Source organism: Rhineura floridana, chromosome 3 (genome assembly GCF_030035675.1).
Source record: "Rhineura floridana isolate rRhiFlo1 chromosome 3, rRhiFlo1.hap2, whole genome shotgun sequence".
In the NCBI taxonomy this organism is placed as follows: Eukaryota; Metazoa; Chordata; class Lepidosauria; order Squamata; family Rhineuridae; genus Rhineura; species Rhineura floridana.
The window spans coordinates 132,404,839-132,430,006 of record NC_084482.1 but is presented as its reverse complement, the minus strand read 5'-3'; the positions used below and the strand labels follow the sequence as shown (position 1 = coordinate 132,430,006).

Below are 25,168 nucleotides of genomic sequence, written 5' to 3'. Positions count from 1 at the left end.
TCCTGATAAGATGGTATCTGCAGGAGGCCCTCACCTGCAGAACGCAGTGAAAGACTAGGTATATAAGGGGTAACATGGACTTTGGGTCTGTATAGGGCTTTGTACACCAAAACTAGGACCTTGAACTTAGCCTGGTAGCTAATAGGTAGCCAATGTAATTCTTTCAGTAGCGGAGTGACATGTTGACAATAACCTGCTCCAATGAGCAGTCTTGCCACAGCATTTTGCACCAGCTGCAGCTTCTGGACCAACCTCAAAGGTAGCCCCATGTAGAGCACATTACAGTAATCCAGCCTGGAGGTTACCAGTACATGGACAACAATGGTCAGGCTATCCCTGTCCAGAAACAGCTGCAGCTGTCTTACCAGCCAAAGTTGGTGAAAGGTAATCCTAGCAACAAAAGTCACCTGGGCCTCTAGCGACAAAGATGGATCCAGGAGCACCCCCAGACTACGGACCTGCTCTTCAGAGGGAGTATGACCCCAACCAAAGCAGGCAACTGACCAGTTTATCCAAACATGAGAACCACCAACCCACAGCATCTCCGTCTTGCTAGGATTCAGACTCAGTTTATTGGCCTACATCCAGCCCACCACAGAGTCCAGGCAGCGGTCTAGGACTTACACAGCCTCTCCTCATGCAGATGTTACAGAAAAATAGAGCTGGGTATCGTCAGCATACTGCTGACATCTCGCCACAAATCTCCTGATGACTGCTCACAAGGGCTTCATATAGAAGTTAAATAGCATGGGGGACAAGATGTGGGGGACCACACAGCACAACTGCCAGGGGGCCAAAAGACAATCACCCAATGCTATTCTCTGAAAACGACCCTGGAGATAGGATTGGAACCACTGTAAAACAGTGCCTCCAATACCGACCTCACCAAGTCAGCCCAGAAGGATACCATGGGCAATGGTATCAAAAGCCGCCAAGAGATCAAGTAAGAGTAACAGGGTCGCACTCCCCGTATCCTTCTCCCTAAAAAGGTCATCCATCAGGGCAACCAAGTCCAATTCAATCCCATAACCAGGCCTCAACCCAGACTGGAATAGGTCAAAATAATCTATTTCATCCAAGAGTAATTGCAATTCCTGTGCCACAACCCTCTCAATCACCTTCTTTAAGAAGGAGGTATTTGCAACCAGGCGGTAGTTGTCGCAAACCAAAGGATCCAGGGTGGGCTTCTTCAGGAGTGGTCGAATCACCGCCACTTTCAGTATGGCTGGAACCACACAGTAGGCACAGTTATGATGTTTTACAGCATGTCTTTCACCACTTGTGCTCTAGCCGTTGTCCAGCCTGTTTCATTGCCCTTAGCTCACTGGTGTACCAGAGTGCAAACCGGGCTCCACAACGCCAGAGAGGGCACTCGGGGGCAACCGTGACAAGAGCCCAACACACCTCGCTGTTCCAAAGTGTGACATGGGCTTCAATAGGGTCACCTGCTCTATCTACTGGGAACTCCCCCAGGGCATTCAGGAATCCTGTGGATTCCATTAGTCTCTAAGGGGGAACCATCTTAATCTGTCTATCACTCCTGTATCAGGATCAGAGCCTTAAGTCTAAACTGCACCAGGAAGTGGTCTGACCATGACCCAGGGGTGACATCTACCCCCCCATCTCCACACCACCCCTTCCTCCATCTGGAACAAAAACCAAGTTGAGGGTGTGCCCTGCCCTATGCATTGGGCCAGTGACAATTTGAGACAGCCCCCTGGTCATCATGGAGGCCATGAAGTCCTGAGCTGGAACACTAGATGCAGCCTCAGCATGGACATTGAAATCACCCATAGAATCATAGAACAGTAGAATTGGAAGGGGCCTATAAGGCCATCAAGTCCAACCCCCTGCTCAATGCAGGAATCCCAATCAAAGCATTCCCGACAGATGGCTATCGTTCTAGGCTCCTCCAATACCACACCTGAGATGGCCTTTGCCAGCTTGGTCAGAGAAGATGCCGGGCAGCAGGGTGGATGGTACACGAGCAGCAACCCTAGTTTCCTGTCTCCTTGGGTCGACACCAGGTGCAGGCCCTCACAGCCAGCTCCAAGACAAGAGTGGTTTCTTGGTGACAGAGATGGAAGTTCTGTAGACCACAGCAACTCCTTCCCCCCATCCCTGCAGCCTGTGCTGGTGTTGCACCGAGTATCCAGGTGGGGAAAGCTGGGTCAGATCAACTCCTCCCAGCTCACCCACCCAGGTCTCGGTAATGTATACCAAATCGGCCCCTTCATCCATGATCAAATCATGGATGAGTGTGATCTTATTGTGTACCGATCTGACATTAAATAACAGCACACACAGGTCAGTGGACACAGCAGATGAGCAACAAGAAGCCTGTCCATGAGAGGAGTGTGAGTGAGGAAGAAGGCGTTGATAGCCTTGCCCTCATTTTCAGCATCTGATCTCAGCTTTGGGAGAGGCAAAGCTATCATTAAGGACAGCTTTCTCTATGAAATACACGCAGAGTGCCTTTCCTTCTCCAATGAATAAGCAGATAACTCCCACACAAGCTGGGCCCTGATGTTAGAGAGCAGTTTCCAGGGCAGAGAAGGCAGGAGCCTGTCAACAAACAGGCTTGATCCCCCAAAATGTTCTATATGCTGGGCCAAGCTGGACTCCAGGAAGCTATAAAGCCAAACAGGAGTTCCTAACCCTCCGGTTGTCCCCGATAGGTACAGAAACTAAGAGAACAATCATAGGGAATGGTGTGTGTGTGTGACCCTTAATACCTTTATTGCCGTTAAGGAAAAGCATTTTTCACATATGACTTATAACTGAATCATAAAGCAGAAACTGAGCAGGTGGTGGTGGTGGACGAACTGGCATGGTCAAGATCCCTTCAAATTCTGTAAAATTAAAATAAGGCTGCAATCTTAAGCATGCTTTCTTGAAAGTCAAGAGTATTTACTTCAGTGAACATTGTGTTTAGGATGGGAGTGTTAATGTAAAATACATCAGAAATCTACGTGGGGCCACTGGTAACAGCGGCAATGTTCAACCTGTACGGCCGCCGCTCTCTATTATTAATTACCTCGCCTTCCAAATATACGTCCCCAATGCGATTTCCAGACTAAGGACTGAACTTGTATGTCCTGTCGCCCCACTGCTTCGAGGGCGTTGACCAACCTTGCAGCCCTAACCGGAGAACGGAGACACATCCCTCTCTCGAGTGCTTGACTTTCCGCCAGAGCTACCCCTGCCAAGCTGACTGCATTCCATTTGTTCTCTGCCGCCGTCAGCTCCGCAAATAAACTTTACTCTCCCTCCCTGGGACAGGAAAAAAGCGACACGGATTTAAGGACGCGATTCTGCAGCAGACAAAGGCAGATATCGTATTGCGCACGTCCCTGTAAGAAGGACTTGGGGAGGGTGTGGGGGAGGGTGTGTGCATTGCTACTCCCGGCGCATGCGTCGCCGCTGGCATCCGCTTGGAGAGTGCCTTCGTTTGCGCCTGCGCAATGTACTCTTGCATTTGACTATATAGGCAGCGGCCGGCGCTGGTTTGACATTAAGCGGAAAGAACTGGAAAGAGAGGGTTGGAGGGTCGTTAATTGACGGGTAAGGGGGGGGTTACACCGGTGGTGGGATGGGGCGCAAGCGAAGGTGGAAGGCCTGGATGGTTTCCAGGCCCTTCGTGTTCAGTGTTTAGTCTGAGGTGGTGATAGCAGCGGCCCAACCGGCCCTTTCTCACGCTCCTGGCCTTGTCCGAGTCTTGGCTACTGGATGGACGGCGCTGGGTAGCGAGGAAAGCAGAGCGGTAGGAGAGCGCTCTTCGTCGCCGCTGAATCGTGGATTGGAGGGGCTTCCTCGCCCCCACCCCTGTAGGCGAAGAAGGCCGGGAGGGAAGGCTTCCAAGAGGGAAAAAGTTACTTTACGCCTCTCTCTAATGCTTCTTCTACTGTTACACAATTGAACGAGAGGCACGGCCCTCCTACTGGCAGCCGGTTTCCAATCTAGTCGGCCGCAGCGGAGACTTAAACTTGATTCCGAAGTGAATCGGAGGAAGAAGTGGTGGTGGGTCTTACTGTGGCTAGAAGTGAGGGTGGTCACATTCATTCTGCAAGCTGAAGCCTCCCTAGATCTAAAAACGGGTAAACCTTCGGGTGACTGTATCCGTTGTTTTAGGAATCTGCTTGAGGATTTCTGACAGATTTGAGCCTCTCCACAAATCTCCCTCACTCACCCCAAATTCTGTAGTTTAAACTCCTGTTGACTTAAACAAAAAAGTTTAGAGGGATCTTAAAGGCAGGTGGGTTTATTGTGGTATAATCTTCTGTCTGGACTCTTTCTTCATCGAATTCCTGAGATGTTGCCTATCCAGATATATCTCGTCTGTCAATTTAGGCTTGACATCTGATGGGCAGATTTAGGGCATCTGATGAAGTTGGATTCAGTCTACAAAATGTGCCACAATAAATCCGTTAGTTTTCCATATGCTTTGAGACTTTTTGTGCTCTGTTGCAACAGATTCACACATATACCTTTCTGAAACTGGTGAGTCAAGATTCCTTGGGCTGTCCGCTCTCCCAGACTTTCTTCCTAGGCAGTCTATGGGTGATATGTGAAATTATCTAATGCTGAATTACTGTAGCAAGGGTGGAGGTATTTTTGACTATAGCTCAATGTGTGTGTATCTAGTTAAACATCTGTGGTGCCACTATATTTTATGTTTTTCCTTCCTTCAGTTTTGCCTTACATTCGCTCAAAGGTTGCTTCATGCATTACAAACATTTTGAAATGGAGGGCACTTCTTTGTAGGAAATAATGTGCAACTGAGCCTGTAGATTGTAACACATTACAGTCTTGTGTATATGTAAAAACTACAGGTACCTACAAAAGTCAATAACTTACACATGGTTAGGATCAATATTTATTACAATTTTTATTCAATATGGTCATCTGTATGTTTGTAATATGCGAAGTGGCCCCAATAGTCCTGAAGTAACCTTGGAGAAATCGGATATGCAGACTGTTTCATCTTTGTATAAGGCTAAGCTACTTTGTTTTGTTACTTTCAGCAAGACTTTTGAAAAACTCTGAAAAAATGGAAACTGTTGTTCGTCGCTGCCCATTTCTGTCAAGGGTATCCCAGGCTTTCCTGCAAAAAGCTGGCAAATCCCTTCTTTTCTATGCCCAGAACTGCCCTAAAATGATGGAAGTTGCGACCAAGCCTGCTTCACGGGCCCTGAGTACTTCAGCTGTTCACTGTCAGCAAACTGAAAAAACCACTTCTAGCAGTGAACGTAAGGCCCAACTTCATAATTTTGCAATTCCTCTTTAAAGTTTGATGCAGTGTAACTTAGAACTTTTTTCTTGAAATGTTATGCATACTTAGATTGAAAGATGGCAGTGAACATACTTCTGAAACCCAATACAATTGTTATATCGTTTGTCTGATCTTATCACTCCATAAGAGTTTATCAAAATACTGATAGAATTATCTGCTTGTTTGTGCCTGCAGCAATTTAAATCAGTCTATAGCACTCTGAAACTTAGGGTGAGATCCAGTTGTGGCAGCCTTTTAGCACAACAACCATTCCACTAGTGGGGGTGGGGTGCATTCTTAATGTAGTGCAACAGCCAAATTAAATGGGCAGCTTGGGTCAGCAGAAGTGCTGTGCAGAATTAGCCTATTGTATGCTGTCTTGCACTGTTATGCTACTTTGGCTTGAGCAACTAACAGATTGCACAACAATAGCAACTCTCCCAGTTCTTGCACTAATGTTACATAAGACCTTGCCTGTAGTGATGATACTGGAGATCACATGGTACGTATTAAAATTAACTTTGTCTGTATGCTTGTTATTTGCCATTTAAAGGCAGAGTGGTGTTGGATAAGTTTAATTTTAAATTTTTTAGAGAAGCTGACTGAACTTTGAACAGTTTCCCTAATTACAGAGGCCAAAGTATATTATCACTTCCTCTGTACAATCTACGAACGAGGGTGAAGAAGGGTATAAAACACATTGCATGAAGTGGAAGAAATTGATAAGGTTTTTGAGGACCGTATTTAGGGCAGGGGTGGGGAACCTGTTTTCAGCCCGAGGACCACATGCCAGTGTTAGGTGGGCCAGAGGCAGAAGTGGACAAAGCAACAAATATGAACTTTCTACACACATTCTCATACTTCTGTATCCTAATCCAGACAAGCAAAAAGCATTATCAGAGTTCAAGTGCACATTCCAGCCAGGCAAAAACACTCAAGGAGGTCTGGTGAAAAGCATGGCCTGAGGACAGGTGGTGTGGCTGGGTAGGGGTTGTGGTGTGGGGAGATTTAGAGCCATCTCAAATGGAAAATGGCCTGACTCCACACTTCTGCTTTTCTTCAAGCATTGCTTTTGATGCTAAAAATATCTCTAATTGCAGGCTTGCTAGACACTATTGAAGGATGGTTTCATTGGTGCATCATGGAGCACTTTAAGACTTCAAAAGGCAAGAGCCTGGCAGGAAAAAACTTTGGGGAGCAGGAACTCCATCACCTAGGAAATACTAGCAGTGCAATCTTATATACACTCAGAAGAAAATCCCACTGAATTAAATGAGGTTTACAACACTTGTAAGTATGCATAGGACTGCAGTCTAAGGTTTTAAACCTATATGCAACAACTTGGAAGTAAGTGCCATTGAATTCAGTGGGATTTTCTTCTGAGTAAATGTGCATAGGATTGCACTGCTGGTGTATGAAAGATTCTTCTGAACGCTTGCCAGTTAAAACTACAGCTGGTATAGCACAGTGGGGAGGAGAGCCTGGCTGGGAGTCCAGAGTCTGTGAGTTCAAATCCCTGTTCTTGGCTTCTGGGTGTCAAGGGTCAGCTAAAGATCTCCCTCACAGTGAGTGGCTCACGGTTACATAACTTGCCACCTGTGCAGCCGTGGGCAAGCTGCATCCTCCCAAGGAGCCCAGTTGCCCCTCAGCTGGCAGTTGTGGACAAGGAAGGGGTTGGCTTATGCAGCTGTGGCAAGCTGAGCAGGCCCTAGCCAGTTGGGGAGGACTAGCCTCAGAGGGAGCAATCTTAACCCCTCTCTGAATACTGCTTACCATGAAAACCCTATTCATAGGGTAGCCATAAGTCGGGATCGACTTGAAGGCAGTCCCATTTCATTTGAATGCATGTAGTCATAGTTGCTATTGTTATTGTGAGCTGTAGTCCAATACCTGATTTTTTAAAATTCTACAAAAGCAGAAATTCTGTTTAATAAAAAAATATGTGTTGGGTGTTCCAGTATTTGTTAACTCGAATAGCAGAACTGATGTAACAAATCATCCATTTCTTCCTTGCACGATATTGGTCAGTTTGCCTATGGCCAGTTTTGCCTTATTCAGCCAGTTACTTTTTTTGGGGGGGGGGATACTAAGATACCCACTATTATGGAATGGCTGGTGGCTACCAGCCTTACAACATCTGGAATTTTTACTGAGCATAGTTTGATATGTTGGAGGGTCAGGAGGGGAAAGAATTGTAATTCTGCTCTGTGATTATTTTTAATTTGGATAGTTTTACAGGGAGAAGTTGAGTATACTTCATCTAGAGCTTCTGAATGAAACTGTTTTTAATGCTTACAATGCCTAGATGTGTTCCTGGGAAGCCTTTAGTTCTTAACTGCTAATATATAAAGGATGTAGCAGCTTGAATAATATATTGCACATAAAATGTATTTTGAGGGCACTGGGAGCATATATAGCTAGCATCCTTATCAAAATCTTTTTGTTGATGTTTTTAAAACTTTTTTAAACAAGTATTTTTTAAGATAATTTGTTTTAATATATGTTTAAGGATGCTTTGTTTTAATATATTTTAAAGTCTGTTTTTATGATGTCTTAGAGTGTTTTAGTGTTTTTGTTTGCACCCTGGGCTCCTACTGGGAGGAAGGGCAGGATATAAATCAAATAAATAAATAAATAATAAAATGATTACCTCAGATCTCCCGGCTCCTTATTAAGTACTTCTTTGTTCTTTTATTCAAGAGGCCAAAAATTCACCAGATGTGGCCCAACAAAACATGAGCAGATCCCAGCTTCCTGTAAGCCACCCACCTGCTGCTAGCCAGAGTGCTAGCCAAGCCACTGTGACTAAATGTCCATTCTTGGCAGCTCAAATGAATGAAGCAAATAGCAGTGTTTTCTGCAAAGCCAGCCTGGAACTCCAGGAGGATGTGGAAGAAATGCAAGCTGTAAGGAAAGGTATGGCCTCTTTCGGTGTATTTGGGTGTTCTCTAAAAATTGACTCTTAATTGTGCTAGGCAGATTTTAAAGAGAAGGCAGAAATGAACAAAACTTTAGTCCAGTACGGATTTGTCAAACTCGTTAAACTGTGTAGGTCTAGTAGAAGCCACATATTGCACATCTGTTGGCTCTGTTTTTTTATACTTTATTTGTAGCTTTTGGTATGATAATAATCATAGTTCTGACGCAAGTCCAAGTTCTCTCTTCTTATAAGTGTGCTGTTTCCTATAGACAGAGTTGTGAAATGGAGTAAAGCACTTCTTGACAGTTAATTCACATGCTGCTTAAAATGCACTGTAAAATAAGAAACTTCCACTTGCTTGTGCTATGAAAGTCTGGCTACCTTTAGTCACACACTAATTAATTCTCAGCAACTTAGACTTTGCATAGACCACAATACCTCCATATTTGGGGGCAAGGTAGCGGGAACAAGTAGACATCAGAGTAGTTCTAAACAGTTTTTAATGTAAACGTATAATCTTTTGTTAGCTAATATGTTCATTGTGTGTCAGAAAAATTGTGCAATTAGAGTAGATTCATGCAGCCTTATTTTTTATTTGATTTTTGAAAACCTGAATGTGGGATAGCCCTCAATTTGACCATATGTTAACACACACAAAGCTGGGGTATTTAAGATAGCTACCATGTTGTAAATGTTAGAGGTCTGAAAAACAGTTGCTGCCTGTATGAATCCCTACCACTGCTGAGACTTTTTCTGTAGTCGTAACTTCTGAAGAAAAACATTTGTACCTTGCTGACAATATACTACTTTATTCAGTTACAATAACATTTTAAAAATACTCAATTATTTATACTTGAAATGTCTATTGAGTTATCCAGTAACTACTTCGGAATGCTGTCTTAACATTTTATGCCATCTTGCTATATAGAGTTTGCCAAAACACCAGAAAATACTGTTGAGGTAAACACTAAGATGGATGGTGAAAAGCAGTCTGACTTGCTGAAGAAATTCCAGGATATTATGTTGAAGCAGAGACCAGAAAGAGTGTCTCATCTGCTCCACGAGAATTTGCCAAAATGTAAGGCTCAGTCTTCAAGTTAATGGAAATCAAAACTTGTGTGTGCTTAGTTGGATGTTCCAGGTGTTTATATGTGCTAATCTCTTCCACTTCTAGCTGTTTCTACTTTCCAATATGATCAATTCTTTGAGAAAAAAATTGATGAGAAGAAAAAAGATCATACATACCGTGTGTTCAAAACTGTGAATCGAAGAGCCCACATTTTTCCCATGGCAGATGATTGTTCAGAATCTCATATCAGCAAGAAAGAGGTGTCTGTCTGGTGTAGCAATGATTATCTTGGGATGAGTCGTCATCCTAGAGTTTGTGGGGCTGTTATGTAAGTATTGTGTTAGCTAATTACATGGTGCCTTTTAGAAACTTGCACAAAACCATTGTTGATTAAAAGCAAATCCTAGAGTGATAGATCCTCTTGGTTATTAGGCCTTCTGTCACCTTATCTTCCATGTAATGATTGATCCACCTGAATCATAATTCCACATGACACCAAAGACCAAACTGGTTTAAAAAAGTTAAATGGAGTTCCACTGTATTTCTTAATAGAAAATGTTTTTTCTCTAATATCACAATTAGTTTGTTCATTATAACCAAAGTAAAAGAATTCCAAGTTGGTAAGAGGTATGAAATTTCCAAAAAGTTAATCCCAGTTTGTAATTCGGATTTATCCTTCAGAAAACTATTTGAAACTCTCTCCTACATGAATTGGAATGTATGCTACTTGCAAATGTGAGGTTGTTCCAAGGAGCATTTAATGACCCTGTTGGAACTTTCTTCACAGGGAAACACTGAAACAACATGGTGCTGGAGCAGGAGGCACCAGGAATATTTCAGGAACTAGTAAATTCCATGTTGATCTTGAGAGAGAATTGGCTGATCTTCATGGAAAAGATGCTGCTCTGCTGTTCTCCTCTTGCTTTGTAGCTAATGATTCAACACTCTTCACACTAGCCAAAATGTTACCAGGTAAGATCTAACTTGAGGCTGCTATTCTACTGTTCCTTGAAGGAAATGCTAGGAAAAGTATTTTTGTCCTGTGACACACTCTTTTCAAACACTATAGAACACAAATCACAAAGAGGTTGGATTGGATTTATCTAAGGAAACCACCAAACTAGCTTCAAATTGAATATGACTAGTAATCCAGGCAATATAGGTGTATAACTGTATGTTAATGGCTTTTGCCATCTCACTTCAAATGGCTTTTTTCAGTTCAAAGCTTTTGATACAAACTAGATTGTATAAAGACAAAATGCAAGTAACTGAATTTGATGAGAGCTGCACTTTTTACATACTTCTCCTATAGCTTGGCTATCTACTGACAATTGTTAATGTAATGTGGAGCCATAGCAGTACCAAAGCAACACTGAAGCATCCTCACATCCTCTAAGTGCTACATTTCCTGCTGAAGGCTACCTTGTTCAGTTATGTTGCTTCCTCCTGAATTCTTGGGGTCTTCCTTTCTGGCAGTTGTGGATTTGAACAGATTTTGAAAACTGAGATGACTGGCAAAAGGCAAGGGTAGCCTGGTTCTGGGTTCAAGGCTTGAGGTTGTAGCAGCATCTAGCACTGAAAGTAAGGACTAATTGCCTCCAGATATGGTATCCTGTTTGACAGGTTCCCAGCAGCCATCCATGAGGATCTTGTTGCTATAGGTTGCTTTAGATGCAGGTTGGGATAACTGGATCTCTCTCCAGCTGGATTAGTGAGTTGTCCCAATCTTACCCAGCTGCAGAAGAGCAAGCTGTGATGTGGTATCTGATACCTTTTGGATTGTCCTTTTCTCTGTTTCCCACCCCCACCCCAGGTTGTGAAATTTACTCAGATGCAGGAAACCATGCTTCCATGATTCAGGGGATTCGAAACAGCAGAGTGCCAAAGCACATCTTTCGCCATAATGATGTCGGCCATCTTCGAGAACTACTAAGAAAATCAGATCCGTCTACTCCTAAAATTGTTGCGTTTGAAACTGTTCATTCAATGGATGGTATGCTTGCTATATCATGAACAGGTTTCTGAAGACTTGGAAGGCATGGGAACTGAAAAACAATAACGATATATTTATTGCCTTGTTTTAGGTGCAGTCTGTCCACTAGAAGAGCTTTGTGATGTGGCTCATGAACATGGGGCAATCACCTTTGTAGATGAAGTACATGCTGTTGGACTATATGGAACTCGAGGTGGTGGCATTGGAGACAGAGATGGAGTCATGTATAAAATGGATATTATCTCTGGAACACTTGGTATGTGCATACAGTCTAATTTTGAATTAGGATGACTAAGTGAGTCATAAAACAGAATTACCATTATAATAATTAAATTTGCAAGCATAGTTCATATTGTGGTAGGTCCACCACTCTTGCATTAAATCAATTTGTGTTCTGCAGAGTTCTCTTTACAGAGATAAGTTCTCAAGATAAAGATAGAACTCTGTAGAACACAAACATTCTTAATCCTGAAGACTGGCATGGGAGTTGTATGAGGAGGTTTGGTAAGAACAGAAGTAGTAAAACTAGTAGCAACAAGTTTTACCAGTTAAGATTACTTGTAGTTAGATCAAATTTTAAATCTTGAATTCAAAAGACGTGCTGTGAGGCTGATCAGGCATGAGTAAAACATCATAACCGTGCTTACTGTGCAGCAGTGAGGGCAACAAAGAAGGCCCACTTCTCTGCCACCATCTCATCCTCCAGTAACCGTCCAGTGGAGCTTTTCCGTATTGTCAAGGGTCTGTTGACATCAACTCCAAGGAATGGAGATTTAGATCCTTTGGAGGCCCACTGTGAATTGTTTGCAAGGCACTTTGAGGGTAAAGTTGCCACCTCCCTACCAATCTTGATGCCACATCCACAATCTACATCTACTGTAGTCCCCAGTGAGGTGTCCAGTGCAACGTCTGCTGCAACTTCTTGGGAACAGTTTCAGTTGATGCGGCCTGATGTCATGGACAAGGTGGTTGCAACGATGCTGCCAACAACATGTCCTCTTGACCATTGCCCTTCTTGGCTTAGAAAAGCTTGCCGAGGGGGGTTGACTGAGTGGATCCAGGGTGTGGTCAACACACAGTTGCAGGAGGGAGTGGTTCCAGCCACCCTGAAAGAGACTGTGGTTCAACCACTCCTGAAAAAGCACGCCCTAGACCCATTGGTTTGCAAGAACTACCGCCTTTTTGCAAATACCCCCTTCTTAGGGAAGGTGATTGAGAGGGTTGTGGTGCAGGAATTGCGATTACTCTTGGATGAAATAGATTATCTTGACCCGTTCAGGCCTCATTATGGGACTGAATCGGCCTTGGTTGCCCTGATGGATGACCTTCTTCGGTAGAAGGGCAGGGGGAGTGCCACCTTGTTATTCTTACTTGATCTCCTGGAAGCTTTTGATACCAATGACCATGGTATCCTTCTGGGCTGACTTGGTGAGTTGGGTATTGGAGACATTGTTTTACAGTGGTTCCAATCATATCTCCAGGGTCATTATCAGAGAATAGCATTGGCTGACTGTCTTTTGGCCCCCTGGCAGTTGTGCTATGAGGTGCCACAGGGTACCATCTTGTCGCCCATGCTGTTTAACTTCTATATGAAGCCCTTGTGAGCAGTCATCAGGAGATCTGGGGCGAGATGTCAGCAGTATGCTGACGATACCCAGCTTTCTTTCTCTGTAACATCTGCATGAGGAGAGGCTGTGTAAGTCCTGGACCACTGCCTAGACTCTGGTGGGCTGGATGAGGGCCAATAAACTGAGTCTGAATCCTAGAAAAACAGAAATGCTGTGGGTTGGTGGTTCCTGAGTTTGTATAATTGGTCAGTTGCCTACTTTGGATGGGGTTGTACTCCCTCTGAAAGAGCAGGTCTGTAGTGCTCCTGGATCCATCTTTGTTGCCAGAGGCCCAGGTAACCTCAGTGGTTAGGAGTGCCTTTTACCAGCTTTGGCTGGTAAGACAGCTGCAGCCGTTTTTGGACTGCGATAGCCTGACCACTGTTAATCTCCAGGCTGGATTACTATAATGTGCTCTATGTGGGGCTACCCTTGGGGTTGGTCCGGTGCAAAATGCAGTGGCAAGACTGCTCAGTGGAGCAGGGTATCGCCAACATGTCACCCCCGCTGCTGAAAGAATTGCACTGGCTGCCCATTTGCTATCAGGCCAAGTTCAAAGTTCTAGTTTTGGTGTACAAAGCGCTATACAGCTTGGGACCAGGATACCTGAAAGACCATCTTATCCCTTATATACCCAGTCGATCGCTGACCTCTGCAGGTGAGGGGCTCCTGCAGATACCATCTTATCAGGAGGTCTGTTCCTCACAACATAGGAAACGGATCTTTAGTGTGGTGGCACCTACCCTGTGGAATTCCCTCCCCTTAAATATTAGACAGGCACCATCTCTGCTATCTTTTCAGCGCCTACTGAAGATCTTCCTCTTTCAAAAACCTTTTAAATGGAGACCTTGTCCCAGTCTGTCTGTGTTGAAACTGCTTTTTAATTTATTTTTAAACCTTTTTTAAAAGAAGGTTTTTAAAGCTTTTTTAATTTTTAAAGATATTTCAATATGTTTTTAATGGTTGTTTTGTTTTAGTATATTTTAAAGTCTGTTTTTATGATGTGTTAAAAGTGCTTTTAGTGCTTTTGTTTGCAACCCTGGGCTCCTACTGGGAGAAAGGGCGAGATATAAATAAAATAAATAAATAAAATTCAAAAGCTGAACTAACAGCAAAGTGCCCCTGTCTAGGGTAATACATTATCTCTTTAAATTAAAAGGAACAATGAACTGGCAGTTGGTGTTACATAAGAATAGTAGGGTTGTAATTGCCCAAAGCTGCTTGTCCTCATTATGCAAGCTAAATCTACAAGTATGTCCTTTTAGAGGCATAGGGTTACACAAGGTATGCTTTCCCAGTAAATTGAAAAGCATTCCTGCAGAAGAACTGTTGACACAAATCAGCAGAACTAGTAGAGATGACTAAATATTGGGCTAGTGTTTCCTCACTTTTCGTTCTAGGTGGCAAAGTTCATACCTTTTGGTATGTCAGTTAGAAAACTATTCCTGCCACTGATACCTGTTAAGATGGTTGCTTTTAAGAACTACCTTGTTAAAACCTCACCCTATGTCAAAACTTGCTGTCTTCAGGAGAAGGCTTCATGTTAGCCTTCTCTAATTTGGTAAGGGTTTTGTCTTTATGCAATTTCTGTCTGTGTATGCACATGTGCACCTTTAAATATACAACTTTTTAAAAACGGTGATGGTAGCCCTGTGGTGAATGTACTTCGTCTTACTCTATTGCAAGACTTGAAACAGCTCTCTTCTGTAGAAGGAACAAAATGCTAAATTGCTTGTTGAATGTCTGCTTTTTCCAAAAATTAGTGACTACGTGTCAAGAGAATTGTAAGTCAAGAACTAGGATAAAATAACCTTTCTGTGCTTTTATTCCCTTCAGGCAAAGCCTTTGGCTGTGTAGGGGGTTATATTGCCAGTACAAGTTCTCTGATAGACACTGTCCGTTCCTACGCTGCTGGCTTTATTTTTACAACATCCCTGCCACCCATGCTTTTAGCTGGTGCCCTCGAATCTGTGAGAACTCTCAAAAGTGCAGAGGGGCAAGTCCTTCGCCGTCAACACCAACGCAATGTTAAACTAATGAGACAGATGCTGATGGATGCTGGGCTCCCTGTAGTGCACTGTCCCAGTCATATCATTCCTATCAGGGTAACTATTTATAGTCTTAATCTACTAAATATAAAGTTCACTACTCTTACGTCCGACATAAATGTCATAATTCTATATGCATTTGCATTCTATAGCTTGTCAAACTCTGTAAAATGTGTGAAAGATTTCTTAATGGTCATGACTTTAGCAGGGTTTTTGCTATACTGTTTAAATTTCTGTATAAAACAAAAATTAAGCTAGATACAGACATAAAAGTATTCAGAAGATCCCCACATAACTTCTGTCTTGTTGCCACCTCCTGGTAGTAGAAGCTGAGATGCTGGCAAAAATGTGAGAGGTTTTGTAAGCAGAAGCAACTTTGAGAGACTGGCAGCCTGCATATCTTTGCTAGCCTGCCCAGGGCCCACAGAGTACAGTGGCTTGACTCTGATTAGGGAAGAGATGGTATGAAGCCCATGTGGTTTGCTGGTGGAATTGGGGATTGTGGTATCTGAAAGGATCCACCTTGGATCTAATGGCAAGAGAAGTAGCACAGGACCTTACAACTTGCCTTTTCCTACCACATGAATGTTTCTTTTTTTCTCCCTCCCTTCTTGCATTCTCTGCTCTCCCCCCCCCCCAATCACTTTCCTCCTAGCTGGTTAATAGTACACACAACTGGCAGTGTCTGGTCCTTGTAGATGTACTCTTTGGAGACTTGTCACAGGAACACCTTGTAGGTCCTTGTGCAAATAATTGTGCTTCACAGCCTTGGAAACTTGACTAGAAATAATTTTGTTACTTTAGGTTGCAGATGCTGCTAAAAATACTGAGATCTGTGACAAAATGATGAGCCAGCATAGCATCTATGTCCAAGCAATAAACTATCCCACTGTGCCACGCGGGGAAGAGCTGCTACGTATTGCCCCCACCCCTCATCATACACCACAGATGATGAACTATTTTATTGGTGAGTGAACAAAAACATTAGAGCACAGCAGCATTTCATAACACTTGTTTCAACCTTTTAAAATTAACACTTAATAAATCTATATTGCTAAAGTAAAGTGTTTGTATGATTTCTTTCAGTGGTATAATGTGTTTGTGGTTTTAAATAGCTAAGCCGCTTGGAGACTTTGGGGTAGCAAGTGATTAACAAATCTAATAATAATGAAGCACATCGACACCATTTTGGCATTTATTACTCTCATAGTTCCACTTGTGGGAGTGAGGGGGAGAGTGGGGCCATTGTATCTTAACACCCCTGACCTCTCACTAGGGCAGAAACTTTGAAGCCAAGAGCCTCCACTATGCTCAGAGACTCCCTATATGATTTAGAATCCTGATCATGCAGAGTTCTAAATCACAATGGGGGCCTGTTTGTAGAACATTCTTCCCATTTCAAACCTACTGCAGCACAAGGTTGGAAGGGCCAGTGAGCATGGCAATGCTGTATTGTGTCATGCAACTAGATTTGCAAGAGTAATGAATGCCCAAAAAGTGATGTCCCTACAGGAGAAGTTAAGACAAATAGTTAAACATGGTACTTCATCAGAACCTCAATCTAGCAAAGCCCTTGCTTCTTTAAATTGCACAGCTTGTATGAAATTACTGGTTGCCTTTGGGGTGAGCCCCCAGCAAGGAAACTGCATCTGCACTGCATACAGCTGTCTTGAAAGAAAGCTAAATACATGTAGCCTTCACATTAGTGCACCAGTACTGTGTTGGTCCTGCACATCTGCCATGCGTTTCTCACACACTTAAGCTCTTACTGAATAGTAAGATAAGAACAGCTGCACATGCAGTCCACAGTGCTATGCTAGATGCATGGCACTCTCTCCTACCATTAAAGAGATAGTCAGAAAGGAGCAGAGACTGAGCCTATTGCCCCCTCAGCTACTTGCAAGGCTGACTGGTTTCAAAAGGGAGTATTGTCTAGTAGTAGGTAATACAGGATTGAGATTGCATCTCCTAGTAAACTTTTAACAAATGGTCATAAAACCTTTGATCATAACTGGGTTATAGAAATTTTGAAAAAGCTGTATACCTTTATGTAAACATTTATTAGTACTTTAAAAATTAAACTATTGTCTTTAAAAAGCTATTAAATAACCTTATTTTCAGATACCTTAGGCTGGGTTTTTATTCTGTGCCTTCATGTTGCAGATTAGCAAGAGTATTAACTTCTTTATTTAAGTAATAAATGTTTCCTTTTTAACTTGCAGAGAAATTATTAGCTACATGGAAGAAAGTTGGCCTAGACCTTAAGTCACACTCCTCAGCCGAATGCAACTTCTGCAGGCAACCCCTTCACTTTGAAGTAATGAGTGAAAGGGAAAGATCCTACTTCAGTGGAATGAGCAAACTTGTGTCTGCTACTGCATAAAGCAGACTATAACATCATCTATGTTTAGTTGTCTAATGTTCAGGTGTTCACTGTAGCCTTGTACCTGCATATTCCATGCATTTTATTCTGTAGTTTAACAGAATTCCTGAAAATAAACTTTAAGATAGTGTGTACTAGTTCTGTATTTTATGTTGATGTGTCCTATTACCATGTTCCAATTAATGGTTGTACATTGACACAAACAGGATGTTTTGGTAGTTCTGAAACAGGCAGGGGCCTTGTTGATACATAGCTTGCCACAACTGAAAGACTAGATAACTAACACACTAGGGTAGATGTTGTAAGTTGGAGTAGCCCTGGCCCCACACATTCTTTCCACCTGTGACAATCTCTAATACTGATAAATCAAAAAGAAGGAAGGAAAAACATGTAAAGCCTTTATGAAGGTAAATAAAAAGCTGAAGGATTTTGGGGTAGTGGGGAGGGAGTAGGTTACATACTTGGGGAAATGTCCTTCAAGGTCTTGCATCTACCTAAAATGTTGGAAGAGCTTCACCAGCAGTTGCTCAGGGCAAATCTAGAAAGCATAGCATATGTGTAGTACTCTATCTTAGGGTGGGAAGGAACCCTCATCAGGGCTAGTGCACTTTTTCCCCTGACCCCTTTCAGGTATGAATAATCTAAAAATATATTGGGTGTGTGTAATGCATAGACATTCAGAAGCTGATGAGTGTGCTAAAGCCACAATCCCTGCATGCATAAAGATATCAGGACTTCAAACAAGGTCTCTATCCAACTAATAGTAATTTCTATTATTTTAACCTCCTCACACAAATAGATTCTGTCTCTTTGCTGAAATAAATCACTAGATACTGCATAGGCATACACATACTTGGGACTATGTAGAACTGCCATGTTTCCATTGAGGTGAGCATTGTATACTCAATTGTATACTTGCCTCTAGTCCAGGCTTAATATAGCTGTTATCTTTCTTTATATATAAAAAATTGTATACTGCTATTTTGCTAAAAACATAGTGGTTTACAACATTAAAAACAATAGAATAAAAAACATTAAAATAATTATTTTAAAAAATATAGATAAATCTTCTGTGAGCAACCATCACCATCAGTAAAGCAGATTTTCATAACTACAAATGCCACAATTTTAATGGTTTAGCCACAAATTGTAGCATTGTCTATAAATCTTACAGTAAGGGATATGTCCTACAGTCAATGCTTTTACAATCCCTGCTGGATTGCAATGTTACTGGCACACTCACAAAAGTGAGCATGTTGGAATTGCCAAGTACACAAATCAAGTTAGGCATCAAATTCTGAGTCCTTGGAAGAAGTATCGGATAACATTAGAGAAACCTTCAGAAAACGGGGGGGGGGGGGGGAGCAACTCCACACTGTTTGCTATGAACGATCAGTTCCTATGTTTCAGAGAATGATGAATGCCAGTGTACAGAGAAACAAACACCATTCTCAAATTACTGTAGGTAAAAACTGTACACACAAATTCCTTAGCATCCAATAGTGGATTTTGTATGCTTGAATAACAGTAAATTACATAACTGGATTAAAAGGAATTACCAAGGGCTGTTTCAAATGTACTTAGTAGAAAAAAGCATTCCAACCACACATCGTCAATTTGTATGTTCATAATCCATGCATGTATTTTGCTGTGTGAACTTGTTGCTAAGCCATAATTGTTTGTGGCTTCCCTGGGGCTACAGGTACACCCTGTAAAACAGTAGGATGCACAATAATCCTATATACCACTTGCTATACAGAAGTACTATCTGTGGAAGAACAAAAAGTCATATTTTAAGTTGCCTTGAACACAGAGAAGTGTCTCAGATAGTAGCAAATGTGACCACACCAAATTCCAGTCCTTTTACCTTTGGCCAAATAACTCCTACTATGGACTAGTCTGTGTCTGTTCAGGATCTACTGAAATATGAGATAGTTTTCTTTTACAAGAGTGTTCTCCAACCTTGTTCTCAAAATAAGTTCAATAGGCCTCTTACTAACGCTTCCCTAAAAATGCTCTTACCTCTACAAATTTCAGAATCATTAACCATTTAATTGAATCATACTGGACATTGGGTGTGGGTGCAGAGGCTGTGACCAATATGCATCTTGAGCATGTTAAAAATACATAGTTTTCTTTGATATTCCTGTGTGCAAAAAATACAACTTTGGAAAACTGCAGAATTGTTTCATTTTTTCCTTACAACTATCATGTGATATAGTTAGTAGCCCAAAGTCTATTATAGCAAACTTCATAAATGAGCAACCACAGGATTTGAACCTCAGTTTCCTATAATGTAGGAGTGGCTAATGTGTACCACCCCAGATGTTGGATGTCTCTCCTGGGTCTCCCGCCCCTATATCTCTGTTGTCTTCATCCTTGACTTTCCTGTTGAAAGTCTAAAGGGGGAATTCTTCATGTATTTGCCTGAACACACTTAGAATCCTTCCTGGAGTCAGAAATGCTGATTGTGCAAGATCCTGGTCACAAGGAAGATTGCAGTTGTGTTCAGCTGAATGGGTGGAGAATCTCTTTCAGACCTTTGGCCCCAATATGTGAAGGTAGGTGGGTGGAGCTGAGGGGAACATGGGAGTGGAGCTAGCATATGCACACACCCCTTTATTCCCCTAGGTGTTCTTTGAATGCCTGGACAGGGTTACAGGCTGTAAACCCTACTAACCATTGCCTGATTCATTTCCCAACTCCATGAGTGCTTGAACAGCTCAATCTTTCAAATTATTGTTATTTAATCCACTCCTACATTGTCTCAAAGTGATGTACAAATGCACTTGCTGTCCAGAGTCTTTCATTATCTGCATTCCTAAATGACATTTGAAAATCAGAGAAAGAAAAAATACTGTTTGGCTACTATTAAGACTCACATTTTCCCCACACATATCTGCATTCAAGATATGTGTCAAACAAGAAGCTAGTAGTTAGACTACAAATCCTGAGCTGCATTAGTTTTAATCCAATAAACCTGATATTATTATAACCTTCTGCGTTTTGCCTAGAAAATGGGAAATCCTGTGAGAAATTGTGTGTTCGTGTTCTTCTGGAGGAGATGGTAGTACTAGCTTTCCTCAACTGATTTCAGGGGTAATGTTTCAGTTTCGTAATGATCCTCCGAGGCAGCTTAGGCTAAGGGCCAGTGCAGACATAGTGCTTGTTGGCTATTAAACCGAGAAAGCAGAGGTTAAATTTCCACAAGTGAGCTACGTGACTTAGAAGCGAAAGTTGGCAGAGCTCGAGCCATCTTCAAGGACACATTGCTAAGCAACCTAGGCTCGGGCAGCTGGCCTTATCTATATAGAGGGCCAGCAGACACTTGTGAGTGTGGGGGTCGAGGAGTTTGTACAGAGAGTTTGTACAGAGAGAGCTGTGATACAGTAAAGTAACTCTTAAAACTTATTGCTTGTCCGGCTCATTGCTTCAACTGTCATCTAGCCTGTCACTATATTGTTCTGCATCCTGGGCATCTGCTTGCGCCAGATACAACATCCAACAGTGCTCCCTAATCTCTAACTATAACTTGGTGATAAATAGCAAGCCACAGGATCCTGTGCTCTTCTCCCCTCTTGTGTTCAAATTTCCCTATCCTTACCAAATATGATTTGGCATTATGTATGACCACAGCTAACAATGGTTAAAAGCCAGGGGCAGTTAGGAGAAGAGAAAGTCAGCCAAGTGCAGGTGTTCTTGCAACCCTGTAATGGGAAAAACCACAAGGTGGAATTCTCCCTTCCCTCTGCACAACTTTTAAAGATACAGAAGACTTCTTGGAGGCCGGGCCTGGCAATTCGGAGGACCATGGAACCCCCAAAACTTTTCAAATAGGTGGTATAAGTTGCAGCAGAAGCACACAGTGATTGGGGATCAGACAGAAATTCAGTTTGGTTCAAATGCAAACCTATCTAATTCACACTTTGCAAAGCAATACGCGGGCTGAAAAGTAGGTATCCCTTGAAATTCATGGTTCTTCACATTTTACACTGCAATTCTCTGCAAAGCAAATTATGTGCACAAACATGCACACTAGGGGAAAGTGTGCCTAAAGAGTCACAGATCAGTGAAAACAGCAGAAGTAATTGCATTGCATCAGGAAAACAAAATCTTGCAAATTGTGTACATTAGAAGAAATGCTCACTAAAATAACATGGGAAGTCACTTTCACAGAGTCCTAAGGGATTTTCCTGCTTCCCTTTCCTCTGTCCTCTTCACCAGTCTGATGCCCTGGGTTATTACCAGTCTGATGCCCTCGGACTCCCCGCCCTGGAAGGAACCGGTGGCAGTGAAGCGACACCGGCGGTGGGGGTGCTGAAGCAGGGACAGGCCCAGCAGCCGCCTGCCTCGGTGGTGGCAGCCTCCGCCTCCACCTGGATTCAGACAGCCTTGACTCTTCAGCTCCTGAGTCCGATCTCCTCTTGGGCATTCTGGACAGTCTGGATCCAGACATGTGCCTGCACTATGGTGGCCCAGGACCAGCCTGCCTGGAGAAGTTGCACCAGAAAGGGTGTGGAGGAGAAGCAGATTCCGTACCAGCCTCCTCCTTTTCCACTCTGGGGCCCACATCACCCAAGCTGGAGACCATTAATGAACTGATCTGGTTTGACTATGAGTATACCAACGAATGTTTATACATTTGTATATTTGTATAATTTTCTTAATAATGTTATTTGCTATTTAGTTTAATTTTTGTGAAGTGTATTGCTTTCATTGATGTATTTTTATATTTGTGTGTGTGTGTGTGTGTGTGTGTGTATATATATAAACGTAATTGTGATTAACCAGAGGTGTTTATTGTATTAACAAAACATTTCAGCTTCCGCCTTCATCAGCTGCTAACATACAAATGCTGTTACCAAGGTGGCAGTTATAGAGCTTTGAGGATGGAATGCTCAGAGGGGCTTCATTTGCAGAAGCTAAGCAGTGCTGGTACTGTGTCCTCCAGGTTCAGGCCATGTGGTGCCAATGTGTCCAGAGAGTAAATCCAAAAGTTCTCCCTTTTGGTCAATGCTGCTGGATCTGCTGGCATCTCTATCACTGTAATGGAAAAGTTCAACAGGCTGTGACCCTCGATGTTAAAATGCTTTGCAACTGGTTGCTCCACTTTTTTTGTCAAGATTGCCGACTTGTGGTTCCTGAAGCACGTGCGTAGGTCAGTTGTGATCTTTCCTACGTATTGGATATGACATCTTATATATATTTGTAAGCCGCCTTGAGGGCCTTTGGCCAAAAGGCGGGGTATAAATAAATTTAATAAATAAATAAAATAAAATAAATTAGCATGCAGGGTGCAAAGGTCCATGGGAGATGCATTTAGTCTCCCTTCCCCTCCTAGTGCTGCTGCTCCAATTAAATGGGAACTCCATTCTCTATGGTTGCTTTTAAGTGGGGGGAAATCTAGAAGATCCAATCATGGGCTTTCCTATCTCCAGGGCTGGCCCTGCCCTTAGCCAAAGTGAGGCAACCATCTCAAGTGGCAGATGTTGGGATAGTGTTGGCAGCCACCTTCTAGCCCAGGGGTAGCCAGTGTGGTGCCCTGTAGGTGTTGTTGGACTCCAGCTCTCATCAGCCTCAGCCAGCTTGGCCAGTTTTCAGGGGTAATGAGAGCTGTAATTCGACATCATCTGGGGGAACCATCATGTTGACTCCCCAGGCTCTGGTCATTCCTCCTGAGATCAACAACCATTCCTCTCTCTTGTGAGGACATTTATTTTTGTCACATGGTCTGTCCTGTACCCCCTAAGCAGGGGTGTTTTCATTCAGGGTCTTTGAGGGGTGTCTTAGACCCTTTACTTTTTTGGGAGCAGGTCCCAGCAGGGTTCCTACATCTCCAGCACCCTACGAGCCAATCAGCATGAAAGGGGAGTCAATTACACACCGAGAATAGTCTTCTAACAAGCTTCCTTGTCCTTTTTTGCTGATTGGAGCCAATCAGAGTAAAAGAAGATGAGATATCCACTGAAAAGACTCTTTGTAGTAGCTAACATTCTCCCCTTTCATGCTGATTGGCTCTTAGGGATGTCTGCTGTTGTGGGAGAAGGCTAATCTGCTGCCCTCAAGTGAACTGGAGGATACTGCCCATTGTCAGTGTGGAAGTAAATCTCAGCTACCAGTACATTCAGTAATTCAAGCAATATCTTTGACATTGAGAAAGGACAGTCAAATGGTGACAGTGGTAGAGAAGCAGAAAGCAACAGTCAAGCCTAGCCAGATTATTCTATAAATTTAGGATGGATAATCTGAAAAGGGGGTGTGGCTGTGCCTATCATGAAGGGACCCTGCACTTCTGAATTTGCCACTACACTACTGGGGACACTGGCTTCCCATCCCTGCTGTAGATAGTGTGGTCACTTGCGCATAAAGAGGCCAAAAGGAAACACAGGTCTGCATAGAATTTGCATAGGCTAATAAGAGCATAAGAATCAGGCCAATAGCCCAACTAGTCCAGCATCCTGTTCTCAGAGTGGCCAACCAGAAGCCAATAGGAAGCCCACAAGCAGGACCTGAGTGAAACAACACTCTCCTTGCTTGTGATTCCCAGCAACTGGTATTCAGAGACAAAGTGCCTCTCACAATGGAGGCAGAACATAGTCATTGTGGCTCATAGTAGTTGTATCCCCCAGAAATTTGTCTAATCCTCTTTTGAAGCCAAGTTGGTGGCCATCACTGTCTCCTGTAGGAGTGACTTCCATAGTTTGACTGGGCTGTGCATGAAAAAGAACTTCCTTTTGTCTGTCCTGAATCTTCTGACATTCAGCTTCATTGGATGTCCATGAGTTTTAGTCTTGTAAGAAAGAGAGAAGTTCTCCCTACCTGCTTTTCCATGCATAATCTTATACATTTTTATCATGTCCCCTCTCAGTTGCCTTTTTTCTAAACTGAAAAGCCTCAAATGCTATAGCCTTTTCTGATAAGCAAATTGCTCCAACCGCTTGACCAACATGGTTATCCTTTTCCGATCCCTTTCCAACAATGCAAGATCTTTTTTGAGGTGAGGCAGCCAGGACTGTGTACAGTATTCCAAGGGAGGGCTAGGGATGGGTGAGAAATTCAATTCAGATTGCATTTCTAACAAATTCACACTTTCTGAAACAATATGAGGACCGAAATACAGCCATCCTTCCAAGTTCATACTTATGCAAATTTTGCATCACAGTTCACTAACCAAACAATGTTTACCAAAGGGCATATGTTAGGTGAAAGTGTGCATAAAAATGGACACAGGAGTGAAAATAACATGCAAATATGCATTATATGACAAGAAACTGGTTGCAGAAATGTGTACATTGGTGAAAAATGCCTACAAAAATATATTTAGTAGGAGAAATTCTCACTAAACCGCTGGAGAATTTTCCTGAAGATTTAAAAAAAACAACCCTGCAAATTGCTGCAGAAATGTGGAGAACTGAATTTAAGATTGGGAAAATGAGAAATGGAGAGAACCGAAAATGACCGATCTTTCCATCCTTTGCGAGGGCTCACCATAGATTCGAATAATGGTATTATGATACTGGCAGTTTTCTTTTCAGTCCTATTGCTAATATTCCCTCATGTGGCATTTGTCCTTTTCACACCTGTCACACACTGGGTGGGCATTTTCATCAAGTTATCCACTATGATCCCAAAGCCTAGTTCCTAGTCAGTTGCCTCCAGTTCAGTTGCCATAAGCTCATACTGGAAATTGGGGGGGTTGCCCTGATATACATCATTTTACACTTGCTTACATTGAATGGCCTTTTCTATTTTACTTCCCATTCACCCAGTTTGGTGAAGAATCCTTTTGTGACTTTTCACATTCCAATTTTGTTTTAAACACCTTGACCAATTTGCTGTCACCAGCAAAGAAAGAAACTTCACTGCTTACCTCCAA

General features: G+C 42.7%; 1 protein-coding gene across 3 annotated transcripts; it reads left to right on the top strand.

Annotated features, from left to right (window-relative positions):
* The first annotated feature begins 3,455 nt into the window (after nucleotides 1-3,455).
* ALAS1 (5'-aminolevulinate synthase 1) lies at nucleotides 3,456-17,422 on the top strand. Of its 3 annotated transcripts, none has more exons than XM_061617964.1 (11): nucleotides 3,456-3,564; nucleotides 5,025-5,249; nucleotides 7,973-8,188; nucleotides 9,121-9,270; nucleotides 9,367-9,589; nucleotides 10,049-10,233; nucleotides 11,075-11,254; nucleotides 11,346-11,510; nucleotides 14,698-14,966; nucleotides 15,714-15,876; nucleotides 17,132-17,422. In XM_061617964.1, exons 2-11 carry the CDS (start codon nucleotides 5,051-5,053, stop codon nucleotides 17,290-17,292), a joined length of 1,911 nt encoding a protein of 636 aa, XP_061473948.1. In that variant the 5' UTR covers nucleotides 3,456-3,564; nucleotides 5,025-5,050; the 3' UTR covers nucleotides 17,293-17,422. The 3 variants fall into 3 exon arrangements, with proteins under 3 accessions (XP_061473948.1, XP_061473952.1, XP_061473949.1); XM_061617968.1 differs by lacking the exon at nucleotides 3,456-3,564 and adding an exon at nucleotides 3,606-3,763; XM_061617965.1 differs by lacking the exon at nucleotides 3,456-3,564 and adding an exon at nucleotides 3,802-4,020.
* The last annotated feature ends 7,746 nt before the right edge of the window (nucleotides 17,423-25,168 follow it).

What these genes read in the sequence shown, in the direction of transcription:
- ALAS1 (XM_061617964.1), top strand. Translation starts at nt 5,051, where the DNA reads ATGGAAACTGTTGTTCGTCGCTGCCCATTTCTGTCAAGGGTATCCCAG. An exon ending in TATTATCTCTGGAACACTTG is followed by an intron (nt 11,511 to 14,697) that starts GTATGTGCATAC and finishes TATTCCCTTCAG; the next exon opens with GCAAAGCCTTTGGCTGTGTA. An exon ending in GTCATATCATTCCTATCAGG is followed by an intron (nt 14,967 to 15,713) that starts GTAACTATTTAT and finishes TTGTTACTTTAG; the next exon opens with GTTGCAGATGCTGCTAAAAA.